General features: G+C 40.2%; 1 protein-coding gene across 1 annotated transcript in view; it reads right to left on the bottom strand.

Annotated features, from left to right (window-relative positions):
* The window catches only part of LOC126184586 (probable arginine--tRNA ligase, mitochondrial), a 53,572-nt gene that overhangs the window by 15,169 nt on the left and 24,038 nt on the right, over positions 1-14,365 (bottom strand). Inside the window, exon 3 of the mRNA XM_049927022.1 lies at positions 5,292-6,124. Within this exon, the coding sequence (XP_049782979.1) occupies positions 5,292-6,124 (833 nt within the window). The remainder of the gene's footprint in view (positions 1-5,291; positions 6,125-14,365) is intronic.

Genomic DNA, 14,365 nt, shown 5'->3' with positions numbered 1-14,365 from the left:
GAAACACAGTGGTGAAAAAAGTGATAAGCTACAATATGAGAAGACCAATTAACTTAATACAAAACAACTGACAACTATGTAGAACCGTACAACAATGGCATCTCGCAGTCTGACCACCGAGGGTACCTGATGACGGCAAAGGCTGCATGCATCGCAAAACTTACTTTGTCACTCTTGGTGCGACCTATATTCTTTTTACATTTCTGATCACAGGTGACACCTTAACACATTACTGCAGCCAAAACCCAAATCAAAATTAGCAAATCATTGCAAATTTGAAGATTTGTTTGATGTAAAAATGTCTAGTGCAAGTTATAAATTAACTTTTTTTGGGTGCTACAGAAATATTAATTGTTAATTATCTCTCAAAATTCAGAACAAACAGAAAATGGATGTGCAAATTTCTTCTGGGCCACTTACACTAAAAACCATTAAAAATCGTGTTCTGAATAGGCCAGTGGATGTCACACAAAACCTTATAATGCAGCTGGCTCTTCTGGTATCATTATCCAAAACAGAGGCAAGTGCCCACGCTCACCCCAGTCTACCACATACAAGCTGGATGTACTCTTTCAAATAGACATATAGTGGTATTCATATGCCACGAACATTACACTCCAATTGGTTCTCTCAGCAGAGTAAGAGTAGAGTACATGTTTCAAAAGGATAGTGTCCAATCAGAAGGCAATTAGAGAGCATTTGAATTGGAAAATTGAGAAATCCCACATGTCCATTTTGTGGCAAAATTGAGTTACCTATGATTTTGTACTTTAGACATGTAGGTCTATCATGATATAAACACCACATGTTCTGTCATTTTCTTTGCTGTTATGTAGCCATCATATCGCCTAACTGAAGAGAAACCCAACATGTACAGAAGTTGTAGGATTTCTCAAAATTTTAAGTTGTCAGAAGACTTGTCTCAGCAGCCAGAGACAGTGGTCATGTGTGTGTGAGCTGAGTTTGCATGAATGTGTGTGTCTATTTCAGAAGAAGGCCTTCTGGTTGAAAGCTTACATGTTTAATAGTCTTGTTGTTGTGCCTGTCTGCGACTCAACATCTCCACTATATGGTGAGCAGCAATCTATTCTTCTCATAGTATTGTCGAAAAACCATCACTGAATGATGACATTGAAAGGGCAGCAACAGCTGAGTTAATAGTGTACAAGTAAATAGGAAACTGAAACAGATTCCACCATTACAGACCTCTTGTTTGATTTTATGCAGAACCTGCAACTGCCTCAGATACCAATACAAGACATGTTTGACTTTCCTCAGCTTATAGAAAATGTCTTTCACGTGTGTGAATTATAAAGTGGAAGAGCCAGGTTTTATCTCTATCATGAAAGAATAGCACTGAAAAGACCGATGAAGTTTGCCCGTATCTTTTTGATTACAGAAATGGAAATGTTGGACAGCACATTAAACACTATTACTTGTTCTTTGCCTCGTTTGGAGGCCAAAATAAAAACCATGCAGTGGTAGGATTTTGTTTAGTGCTTGTGGCACAGGAAATATTTCTCTTCATTGTCCAATACTTTCTACCCATTACTTTTTTCAGCATGTTAAAAAGGAAAATTAGGAAGGTGACTAGAACTTATTTGCCAAAAGAATATGCATAACTAATAAGAGTCCAGCACAAAGTTGAATTTTGAATTGAAAATACCAAAAACAGAAGAGACATTAAATTTAAAGAAATGGTTGCCAAAGTTCTATCAAAAGAATGCTACTTCTGTTGGAACTCGAGAAAGGCCTACACAAAGAAATAACAAACATCACTTTCACATAACACAATTCATGCAGTTGTGCTATTCACATGGAAGTCTTGGTGTTGTTAAAGTTAGACCATTCATTGATGGAGCAGAAGAGCACATTCTAGCTGGCTGATCCTTCTGTAATTCCACTGAGCCCTGTAAGTCAGGCCTATCAAGATCATGTGTCTATAAATGAGAAGAAAGTGCACTTAAGGTGCTTTCTACCATTTCTATCAAAAGAAGAAACCATCCAGAACTTCTACTCTCGTATATAAAACTGGCCAACATGTGTCAAAGAATAGTCAATGTGTGGAGTATAATGCCAAAGGGAACAGAAAACAGGCATAATTTGTTTGATTTTTGTGCATACTAACAAGAAAGTATGAGTTGAGTAATTTTAACTCAACGTAAAGAAAATTTATCAAAATGGTGTACAGTGCATTGGCATCCTTTCCTCTAAACTCATTTTAATGAAAAATAGGAAAAATGGAGTTTCAGCATAATTTTAAGATCTAGAATGTTTTTGTATCTCCTGAAAAAGTTAGTTTTTTTGGACATCTGGGTTTTCTCAATACTCCAATTCATTTAGCCTTGCTTCAGTCACTGGCAGGAGCTCCCCTATTGCAAGGTTGGTTTCATTCATGGCTGCTTGTTATCCCTTCCTTCCAGCCCTTTATTTTCTCCCTGTTGCACAATTCTATGCCAGAAGAGCAACGACACTGTATGTATGGAAACTGCACAGTGGCAGTTGGAATACAACATGCAACCATGGCTGTTACTTCTAACAGTTTGCTGTCCAGAATTCACTTATTCTCTAGCATACAACAGAACATCACCTCCTTTCCATGCCTCTGCAGCTAAGAGAGGGAGTTCTAAAGGATAAATGCTCATGTTAACCTTTTTGTTAGGTAGGCCTCGACATATGAGACTTAATGCATTTTTGACATTATCTACAAAGAACGTGGGTTTTGTAGATAGAACAAATTCCCCATATGTTCAGTTGCAAACCACGAACTGACGCGAGTAAGTTTTTGCAGTTCACTTAATTTTGTTTCCTCTTATGCTGTGGGCAGGGAGGGAAAGTTCTTAGGGTTGTAACAATTTGCAATGAAGCGTTCAGAGCCTCATAGCCGCATACCTCTTAGCATGTCTGGGGAGTTAGCAGCTTGTGCACTGATAGTGTGATCCCTGCATAATCACGGGGCTATCACCGTGTGGGTACTTTATGCCTCCATAGGGACTGGTTGCTTCTATGACAAATTTTGAAATGGTGGAGGTCAAACCTGGATGTAGAGACCAAACATGTTTTACCTGAAATAACTCTCATAACATAAATAAAGTGAGAAAAGCCATAATCAATGTAATAGATTGTCGAAACAGAGTCTGTCCTACAGACCAAATATGAGAGATAGAGGTTGCAGGGAAGGCAAATTGTTGACTTCAGTTTATTAAGTAAATTTTAGGACATGCAGTTAACCTGCAAAGGAGACCGCGTTTAAAATACTATTGTCAGCCATTTTTTAGTACCGCTCAAGTGTTCGAGATCCCCACTAGATGCTTCAAAAGCTCAAATGGGAATCCCTGGAGGGACGACACCATTCTTTTCATGGAACACTATTAAGAAAATTTAAGACAACCAGCATCTGATGCTGACCACAGAATGATTCTACTGCCACCTACATAGTTATGTATAAGGATAACATAAGAGAAATTAGGGCTCGCACAGAGGCGTACAGACAGTTGTTTCTTTCTCACTATTTACATGTAGAAAAGGATAGTAAATGACTAACAGTGGCACAAGGTACCCTCCGCCATGCACCATATGGCTGCTTGTAGAGTTCCATCCCCACCAATGCATTTACTCACAAAAGAGCTGCGAGTCCCCACCTCCTGGCAGGGTAATATGCAAAGATATACAGGGCGAGTCACCTAACGTTACCGCTGGATATATTTCGTAAACCACATCAAATACTGACGAACCGACTCCACAGACCAAACGTGAGGAGAGGGGCAGTGTAATTGTTTAATACAAACCATTAAAAAATGCACGGAAGTATGTTTTTTAACACAAACCTACATTTTTTTTAAAAATGGAACCACGTTAGTTTTGTTAGCACATCTGAACATATAAACAAATACGTATCAATGCCGTTTGTTGCATTGGAAAATGTTAATTACATCCGGAGATATTGTAACCTAAAGTTGACGCTTGAAACCTCCGACGTTCAGGGGCCCAAACAGCTGCAACATACATCGTGTTTCTACAGAATGATCTGCCAATGTTGCTCGAAAATGTCCCACTGGAAATGCGTCGACGTATGTGGTATCAGCATGATGGTGCACCTGCACATTCCGCAATTAACACTAGGCTGACCCTTGACAGGATGTTCGACGGGCGTTTCATAGGACGTGGAGGACGCATAAATTGGCCAGCCCGTTCTCCTGATCTTACACTTCTGGACTTCTTTCTGTGGGGTACGTTAAAGGAGAATGTGTACCGTGATGTGCCTACAACCCCAGAGGATATGAAACAACGTATTGTGGCAGCCTGCGGCGACATTACACCAGATGTACTGCAGCTTGTACGACATTCATTACGCCAGAGATTGCAATTGTGTACAGCAAATGATGGCCACCACATTGAACATCTATTGGCCTGACATGTCGGGACACACTCTATCCCACTCCGTAATTGAAAACGGAAACCACGTGTGTACGTGTACCTCACCCCTCATGGTAATGTACATGTGCGTCAGTGAAAAAGACCAATAAAAATGTGTTAGCATGTGGGCGTAATGTGTTGTTCCAGTCTTTTCTGTACCTAAGGTCCATCACCGTTCCCTTTGGATCCCTATGTAATTCGGTGCTCTCCGATACACACGATCGAACAGCGGAGAAGTGGTACTCAAGCGTCAACTTTAGGTTACAATATCTCCGGATGTAATTAACATTTTACAATGCAACAAACGGCACTGATTACGTATTTGTTTATATGTTCAGATGTGCTAACAAAACTAACGTGGTTCCATTAAAAAAAAACGTATTTTTGTGTTAAAAACATACTTCCGTGCATTTTTTTATGGTTTGTATTAACCAATTACACTAGCCCCTCTCTTCACGTTCAGTCTGTGGAATAGATTCGTCAGTATTTGATGTGGTTTACGAAATATATCCAGCGGTAATGTTAGGCGACTCACCCTGTATATATTTTCCTTTCAAACTATGACGATAAACGTGTAAGCAGGGAATCACACAGCCCCAAGTTCTGATCATTTAGAAGAAGCATTAAATAACTGAATAAGCAAGTGGTACAGGTAAGTAGAATTAACATTATAGAAATCAAAATCCACTTCAGTTATACATTAAGGAATAGGAGTAAGGGATTACACCTTATTGTAAGAATTTTAATCTATGAAATAAACAAATAAAAAACTAAGAACACTAAGATAAGTAGCAATCTTTTTACTTTAATTGATCAAAATTTTGAAACTTAAAAAATTAGAACTTATTCAGTGCAATGAAATAAAACTTACATACTAGCAGATTTATTTTGTTTATTCTTCATGATTAATTTTGCTTCATCCAGAACATCTTTTAAGAAGACAGTCTGTCCACGTCTGGTACTCATTCCATGGATTCTACCAAATTTTACATGTTTGAGAGTATGTGCCCACGGCAGCCCAAGTTTCTTAAGTGTTGTGAACAAAGTTGAAAGATGATCACTTTGGCCATTCTCTACAACATATATCATCTCATCAAAGTTAAACCTCCTGTATCGTTCTATTGCTGCTGCGATGTCTCTGGTTAAATAAAGCATTGACCCATCACTTTTTACAATAGTAACTTTTCTTCCATTTAAATCAATAACACATTTCCCATCTTCTTGTGTCTGTACAAACCCATTTTCTTTCATCATTTCCAGTACCCAACCAATGTGCTTAGCTCTATACATTGACTCCCAGTGGAAATCGTCGTATTTTATTCCCAATCTTCTGTACGTTTTATCCAGCTCATTTACTGAATACTTGCGAAATAGTTGCCATTTTCCCAGTTCCTCAGAATCTGCATTCTCCATCTGTTCAAAATTTTTTCGAGCCTGAACATGGATTTCTGGATTGTGTTCTGCCTCTTTATTTGCAGTCACATATGCCTCATACAGGGAACCAATTGGATTTTGTTTAACTACATCATCTGAATATTTTAGCATGTCCAGTCCAACTGCTAACAAGCCCATCTGAGTACCCCAGTCACCAAGGTAGTTCAGCTTCAGTACATCAAATGTTAGGTACTCATGTAATTTTGAAATAAAATTTCCTATTACTGTTGAACGCAAATGACCCACATGAAATGGCTTTGCAATGTTTGGGGAACTGAAATTAAAGAAAACTTTGTTAGACAGATAGTTGCAACTACTGAGTAACTAAAAACTACACTCTGTAAATCATGTGTATAAAGGAACAGCAATATACCAAAGGATTAACAGAATGCTGCTATTTTTCCCTTCTAAACATGAAACACCATTTTTCCATTCAACTAGTTATCACAAAAAAACAACAAGTACCAAGTTATTGCAACACAAACATTTCAGACCCAATTTTACAGAATCGAATGTGGTATATGACTGGTACCTATGACATTATTGCTACTACACACATAATTTAATACAGTACTCTTAATATAAATGAAGGCATCACACACAATTTTAAGGAGAGTGCATTCATAATCCGAAGAAAGAAATTTGTTTTTATTAATACACCAAAAAGGGTTGTTTGCTATCCAGCCCATGTCCTCCTCTGTTCACTTTAGTTGCTCATCTGGGTTTCCGATTCTTTGTTGTTGGTGTTTACACAACAGTATTGGCCTCTAGCTTTGTTGTGCACATTATGATATGATGATGCAACTGGAAAATTTATAATCAGGTCTTCAGACACCATATACTTATTTGCTTTATCTACTGAAAAACTTAGCTGCAAAGGTAATGTCAAAAGCAATTCCTGAAGTAACTGGTCTAGTGGCAGTAATTGGTTGAGTAGATATTGTTATTTAAAAGGACAATAATCAAAGAGAAGAGCATAACCTACAAAAGCACATACATGTAGCTGCCTGATAACTTAATAGATGAGTCAGCAATTCAGTGACACACTAAAAGCTTCAGTTTATAAGGTTTGATTGAACTCCAGACAATATAAAATTTTTAGAAAAGTTTTACCACACTTGCCATGAGCTAAAGTAGAGGGCATGGAAGTCTGCCTCCACAAACTTTTACAAAATAAACTTCTTTAAAATATGGTGCACTGCTTGATGTGCTTCTACCAGGCGGTCAACACAGTGTTTATACACACATCACATTTCAGAATTTGCCTTTAAAATTACTGGACTTCTTAAATTACGATACTGACAACTCTATGGGGATTTGTTATGAAGACTGTTGGCTGTGCAATTGATCATGTTCTTTCAAACGAAACCTGAAATCTGTTGTGACATGATAAATGTGTATCAATATAGCTGTGACAGTTTCTTACAATTCATTATGTACTGGACTATTTTCTCTGCTAGATACTTGTTCTGAAGGACCTGAAGAAAATGAGAGGACTCACAATGCATTAAAAACTTATTCCTTTGGTCCCACCTCATCTGCTGTAGAGTATTCAGAATCACATACTACTCAGCATTATTCACTGTAAATTTATCTGGTAGACATATCCAAAAGACATGATCTAAGAAAATTGGTAACAGCCATGTTAGTTTCACTGAGTTGGTCCATCAGTTAATGTGGTAATGAAATGTAATAAATTTAAAAGGAAAGAATGAAAAAATCACACTTTCAGTGCCTTTTTTCCTAAAATTTGTCAAATTCAAGACCCTATGAACCTCCTAAAACAAGCCATGATGGCGATTTACTGTAACCTCGGCATAAACCATTAGTATTCATCACACTTATTTGTTAAAGATTGATCTTTGCAAAAAGCACATATGATCTTGTTTCTCCAGGCAATTACTGAAAAGAAGTTCCATGGGTAAGTGAGCAATTATATGATATGCTGATACTGGAGTAAGAATACATTCTGTGTGCTTGCTGCATCATGAGGAGCTCCCAGATGATGTGAACTGGTGGCTCACCAACCTCTGCACAGATGGTGAGAATGAGACATTGCTGCACAGGGTAGCCACGCAGTCTGAGGCGTCTTGTCACGGTCCACGCGGCTCCCCCCATCGGACGTTCGAGTCCTCCCTCAGGCATGGGTGTGTGTGCTGTACTTAGTGTAAGTTAGTTTAAGTTAAATTAAATAGAGTGTAAGCTTAAGGACCGATGACCTCGGCAGTTTGGTCCCATAAGACCTTACTTCAATGAGAACTCTTCCTAAGCCTCCTGTGGCCAACCTAACTCCCTCATGATGGACTGTATTCAAAAGCTGAAGGTATGACGGGTTTGGCAGATTTATAAAACATGCATCCACAGTCAAACTGGTAGCACACAAAGCTCTGTAAACCTAGAGTAGGCAGTCTTTAACTGCATCCCATGCCCCTTGCACACTGCATTTTAAAATATTAAGTGCTTTAGGGGAACGACTTGTATGGCTTATGTCCCTCAGGTGGGCTACCACATAAGCTTCTGGGTGAAAGTGAGGCCTAGAAACCATGCAGTGGTTTAAAATGTAAAACAATGTCCCATAGTCTAAACAAATGAAGATTAGAAACATGACAGGAATGATTGAAAACAAACAAACAAACAAACACAAACACAAACACAAACACACACACACACACACACACACACACACACACACATATTTTCTTTTTCCATCAAAAACTTAAAACCAGTTATTATTTCCCCATATTTCCCCATTTCTCTTGCTTCCTGTCATCTGTAGCCAATTTGTGTACTCCTATAGCTCCTGAAAATGTATCCACACTTAAAACACTACCTTGAAGGCCACTATTCTCTTGTGTAAAATGATCAGATATGACAATATCTACATTATTACTCGGTAATTCACAATTACGTATCTGCCAGATGGTTCATCGAACCACATTCGAGTTATTTCTCTACTATTTCACTATCAAACATTGCATGGGAAAAAAATGAACAATTAAATCTTTCCATGTAAGATCTGATCTCTCTGATTTCATTACGATGATCATTTCTTCCGGCACAGGTGGGTGTTTACAAAATATTTTTGCATTTGGAAGTTGCCACTTCAGATTACATGAAAAGATCTCACTGCAATGAAATACACCTTCGTTTTAATTATTGCTATCTCATCTTGCATATCATGTCTGTGACACTACCTCGCAAATTTTGTAATAATGCAAAACAAGCTGCCCTTGTTTGAACTTTCTCAATGTCCTTTGTCAACCCTATCTGATTCAGATCACACACCACACAGCAATACTCCAGAAGAGGACAGAAGTGTAGTGTAGGAAGTCACTTTAGTATAACTGTTACATTTTCTAAGTGTTCTGCCAATAAATCACAGTTTTTGGTTCGCTTACTACACAACATTATCTATGTGAGTGTTCCAATTTAAGTTACTCGTAATTGTAATCTGTAATATTTAGTTGAATTCACTGTATATTTTGTGAGATTTATTGTGTAACCGAAATTTAGTGGATTCCTTTGGAACACAAGTGGATGATTTCATACTTTTAAATATTTAGAGTCAACTGCCACTTTTTGCACCTTACAGATATCTTGTGTAAATCATTTTGCAATTGTTTTCGATCATCTGATGACTTTACAAGATGGTAAAGGACAGCATCATCTTCAAACAATCTAACAGGACTGCTCATATTGTCTCCTAAATTGTTTATACAGATCGGGAACAGCAGAAAACCTATAAAGCTTCCTTGGGGAACTCCAGATATTACTTCTGTTTTACTTGATGACCTTCCATCTATTACTACGAAGTGTGACCTTTCTGACAAAAAAAATCACAAATCCAGTCGCACAACTGAGACAATACTCCATACACACGCAATGTGATTAGAAGTTGCTTGTGAGGAATGGTGCCAAAAACCTTCTGGAAATCTAAAAATATGGAATCAATTTGACATCCCCTGTCAATAGCACATATTACTTTGTGAGAATAGATAGATAGCTATGTTTCTCAAGGATGATATTTTCTGAATACACAATGGCTATTTGTTGCTAAATCATTTCCTTTGACATGATTCATAATGAGACCCAAGTTTCTCCTGGCATATACAACTTTCAAATAACTTCCGGGAATTCAGCCAGGTAACACTTTCAGTGACCACCGATATTTCGGCGGGAGAACACCCCACGATTTTAAAGGCAAACTGCAATGAACAGGCAACATACATGCAAATTTAAAACCTCGGTTCTCGGACTGATCGCAAATTTGTTTATGGAAGACTTCGAGGAACGTGCATTGGAGTCGGCATCTTTGAAACCCGCCTGTTTCTTTAGATATGATGATGATACCTTTGTTGTTTCGCCTCATGGTAGGGAGAATTTGAATGTCTTTCTAGAACATCTGAACTCGATCCACCCTAAACATTCATTTAACGATGGAGGTGGAAGAGGGTGGTTCCTTCCCTTTCTTGACGTGTTGGTTAGGAGGAAGGATGCTGGATCATTGGGACATGCAGTCTAATGAAACATACTCACACCAACTTGTACTTACAGCCCAATAGTTGTCACCATCTGGCTCAGCATGAAGGGGTAATTCGTTGGGGTTGGGTTGTTTTGGGAAGGAGACCAGACACCGAGGTCATCGGTCTCATCAGATTAGGGAAGGAAGTCGGCTGTGCCCTTTCCAAGGAACCATCCCGGCATTTGCCTGAAGCGATTTAGGGAGATCACGGAAAACCTAAATCAGGATGGCAGGGTTACTTCATACTTTGGTACACAAGGCACATGTCGTTTCTGACGCTGAGTCTTTGCCAGCTGAGCTGTCCCATCTTGAAGTTACATTTCCTCAAAATGGTTATAGTGATAGACAGATTGAATGTGCATTGTGCTATCGAGCAACTGTACATTGGGTGATTGATGATAATTCTGAGTCAACACCTAAGTCTACTGCCTTTCTGCCTTACGTAGGAAACAATTCCAACAAGATTGGTCATATTTTACAGAAATACGATGTGAAATGTGTTTTCCAACCTCCATCTAAAATTAAAGCACTTTTGAGTTCTGTTAAGGATGATCTTGGTCTGCGTAAGACGGGTGTATATTGCATTCCTTGTAGCTGCGGCATGGCATATATTGGTCAAACTATCAGGACCATGGAAGACCGATGTACTGAGCATAAATGGCACACACAATTACAGCAGCCAAGTAGATCTGCTATTCCCGTGCACTGCTTGGATACTGGTCACCCCGTGTTATATAATAACACCGAGATATTGGCATGCATGTCCAGCTATTGGGACAGTGTTATTAAGGAGGCAGTTGAGATTAAATTAGCAAGCAACCTCGCTGCTCTCTCCCTTGTCAAAAAACAGAGGGACACAGTCACTGCTACCTCACCTGCGAGTTCGTAGTCTCACTATCAATAGCTCTGACTGTGGTCATCTTTGGTGGCACTTGTGTTCAGTGTTTGTGTTATCTTTCCCACATCAGTCCGAGAACTGAGGTTTTAAATTTGCATGTACGTCGCCTGTCTGTTGCAGTTTGCCTTGAAAATGGCGGGGTGTTCTCCCGCCGAAACATCAGTGGTTGCTGAAAGTGTTACCTGGCTGAATTCCCGGAAGTTATTTGAATGATTCATAATGTTTGAATACAATATATCTTAAAAAATCCTACTGCACATTGGCGTCCATGATACAGGTCTGCAATGCAGCGGATTACTCCTGTTTCCTTTCTTGAGTACTGGTGTGACTTGTGCAACACTTTCTAGTCTTTAGTTGTGGATCTTTCAATGAGGGAGTGATTGTATACGATTGCTAAGTATGGAGCGACTGTATCAGCATACTCTGAAAGCAACCTAATTGGTATACAGTCTGTACCAGACACCTTGACTTTAAATGATTTAAGCTGCTTCGCTACACCTAGGACACCTATATGTAAGTTACTCACGTTGGCAGTTGCTGTCGATTATAAATCTGGAATAATTACTTTGTTTTCTTTGGTGAAGGAATTTCAGAAAACTGTGTTTAGTAAATGAGCTTTAGTGGCACTGTCATCAATTACATTAGCATTGCTATCACGCAGTGGAGTTGCTGACTGCACGTTGCTGCTGGTGAACTTCACCAATCTTGGAAATTTTGCATTCTTTTAAATCTGGCATGCTTTTTTTTTGTTGCTTCTGCAACAGTGTTATGACCTGTTTTCTGTACCAGGGAGGATCAGTACCATTTATTACCACTTTAATTGGTACATACCTCTCAATTGCTGTCAATACAATTTCTTTGATATTAAATCATATCTGGTCAATGCTTACATAGTCAGATTGGAAAGATGGAAGATTGTCTCTTAAGAACACATTAGGCGAATTTTTGTCTGCTTTCCTCAAATAAATATATTTTGCTTTTTTTGTGGATTTGAATGTTATGATCTTCAACTTGCTGCAACAACCTTTGGTCATTAATTCCTGTTCCCATCACGATGCTCCCTATTTGCCCTGGATTATTTGTTGACAATAGGTCAAGTATGTTTTTGCAGCCATTTACATTTCAAGTGGGCTCCTGAACTAACTGTTCAAAATAATTTCATACCACCATCCAATCGTGATCCTCCCACACTCCCACCTACCCATCCCCTGGTCACCTTCCAGGAGTTCCTAACTTCCAACCTGGCCTCACCATTCTTCCCCAGTTTCCTCCCTAAGAACAACAACCTTTCAACAGAAGAAAGGACTGTTCTACACAACCTACAAATGGATCCTGACTTGATCATCCTCCCAGCAGACAAAGGTTCCACCACAATTGTGATGAACCAGAGTGACTACAGGCAGAGGGCCTCCACTAGTTGCCTGACAACCTCAACCTACAAGTTCTGCCAAAGTGATCCCATCCCTGAAGTCCAACATAACCTCTAATCCTTGCTGAAATCCTTAGGTCCTTCCCACAACCTCTCCCCTGAATCAATCTTCCTACTCACCCCAACAACAGCCCGCACACCCACCTTCTACACGCTCCCCAAAAATCCACAAACCTAAAAATCCTGGGTGCCCCACTGTGGTTGGTTACAGCCCCCCCCCCCCCCCCCCGAAAGAATTTTGGCCCCTGTTGATCAATATCTCCAACCAACTGTCCAAAACCTAGCCTCACACACTAAAGATACCAACCACTTCCTGTACCAGCTCTCCACCATCCCCACATCCTTAACCCCCCACCCCCCAGGATCCCTACTCATCACTGTTGATGCAGTCTCCCTACACATCAACATCCCTCATGCCCATGGCCTTGCCACAATTGAACACTACCTCTCCCAATGCCCTGCAGATTCCAAATCCACCACGTCATTCCTCGTACACCTAACCAGCTACATCCTAACCCATAACTACTTCACCTTTGAAGGGAAGGTATACAAATAAATTTGTGGCACAGCCATGGGCACCTGCATGGCAGCCTCGTATCTCAACCTCTTCATGGGCCACCTAGAGGAAACATTCATAGCTTCCAAAAATCCTAAACCTCTGGTCTGGTTCAGGATTATTCATGACATCTTTATAATCTGGACATCAAGGTCAGGACGCCTTATCTTCATTCCCCCACAACCACAATACCTTCACCTGGTCTTCCTCCACTAATCATGCCACCTTCCTTGATGTCTATTTCCTCCCCTCAGATGGCTCCATCCAACCTCAGTCCACGTCAAACCCACCAATTACCAACAGTACCAGCACTCTGACAGCTGCTACCCCTTCTGCACCAAAAAATCCCTACCGTACAGCCTGGCCACCTGTGGTAGATGCATCTGCAGGGATGAGAACTCCCTTGCCCAGTATGCTGAAGGCCTCACAAAGGCCTTCACAGACAGGCAATACCCTCCACACCTAATTCACAAACAGATCTCCCACACCATATCTTCACACACACCTGATCCTCACAGCCATCCCAAGAACCAACCAGAAAGAAGCACCCCTTGTCACCCAATACCACCCCGGGCTGGAATGACTGAACCATGTCCTTCGTCAGGGCTCTGATTATCTATCATCACGCCCTGAAATGAGGGGCATCCTACCCAAGATACTTCCAACTCCTCCCAGGGTGGTGTTGCACTTCCCACCTAACTTCTACAACATCCTAGTCAATCACTTGCCACAGGGATCATACCCCTACGGAAGTCACAGATGCAAAATCTGTCTAATCTGCCCATCCAGCACCACCTACTCCAGTCCTGTCACAGGGTTATCCTACCCCAACACACGCCAGGCCACCTGCAAAAGCAACCATGTTATATACCAGCTCTACTGCAACCATTGCACAGTGTTTTACATTGATATGAGAACCAAACAACTGTCAACTATAATGATCAGCCACCGCTAAATAGTTGCCAAAAACAAGGTGGACCATTCAGTAGCACGACATGCAGCAGAGCATAACATCCGATATTTCAATGGTTGACTCACAACCCGTGCCATCTGGATCCTGACCACCACCACCACCACCACCACCACCACCAGCAGCAGCAGCTTTTCTGA

This window comes from Schistocerca cancellata, chromosome 4, assembly GCF_023864275.1.
Source record: "Schistocerca cancellata isolate TAMUIC-IGC-003103 chromosome 4, iqSchCanc2.1, whole genome shotgun sequence".
Taxonomy (NCBI): Eukaryota; Metazoa; Arthropoda; class Insecta; order Orthoptera; family Acrididae; genus Schistocerca; species Schistocerca cancellata.
This window is presented reverse-complemented; position numbering and strand designations above follow the sequence as displayed.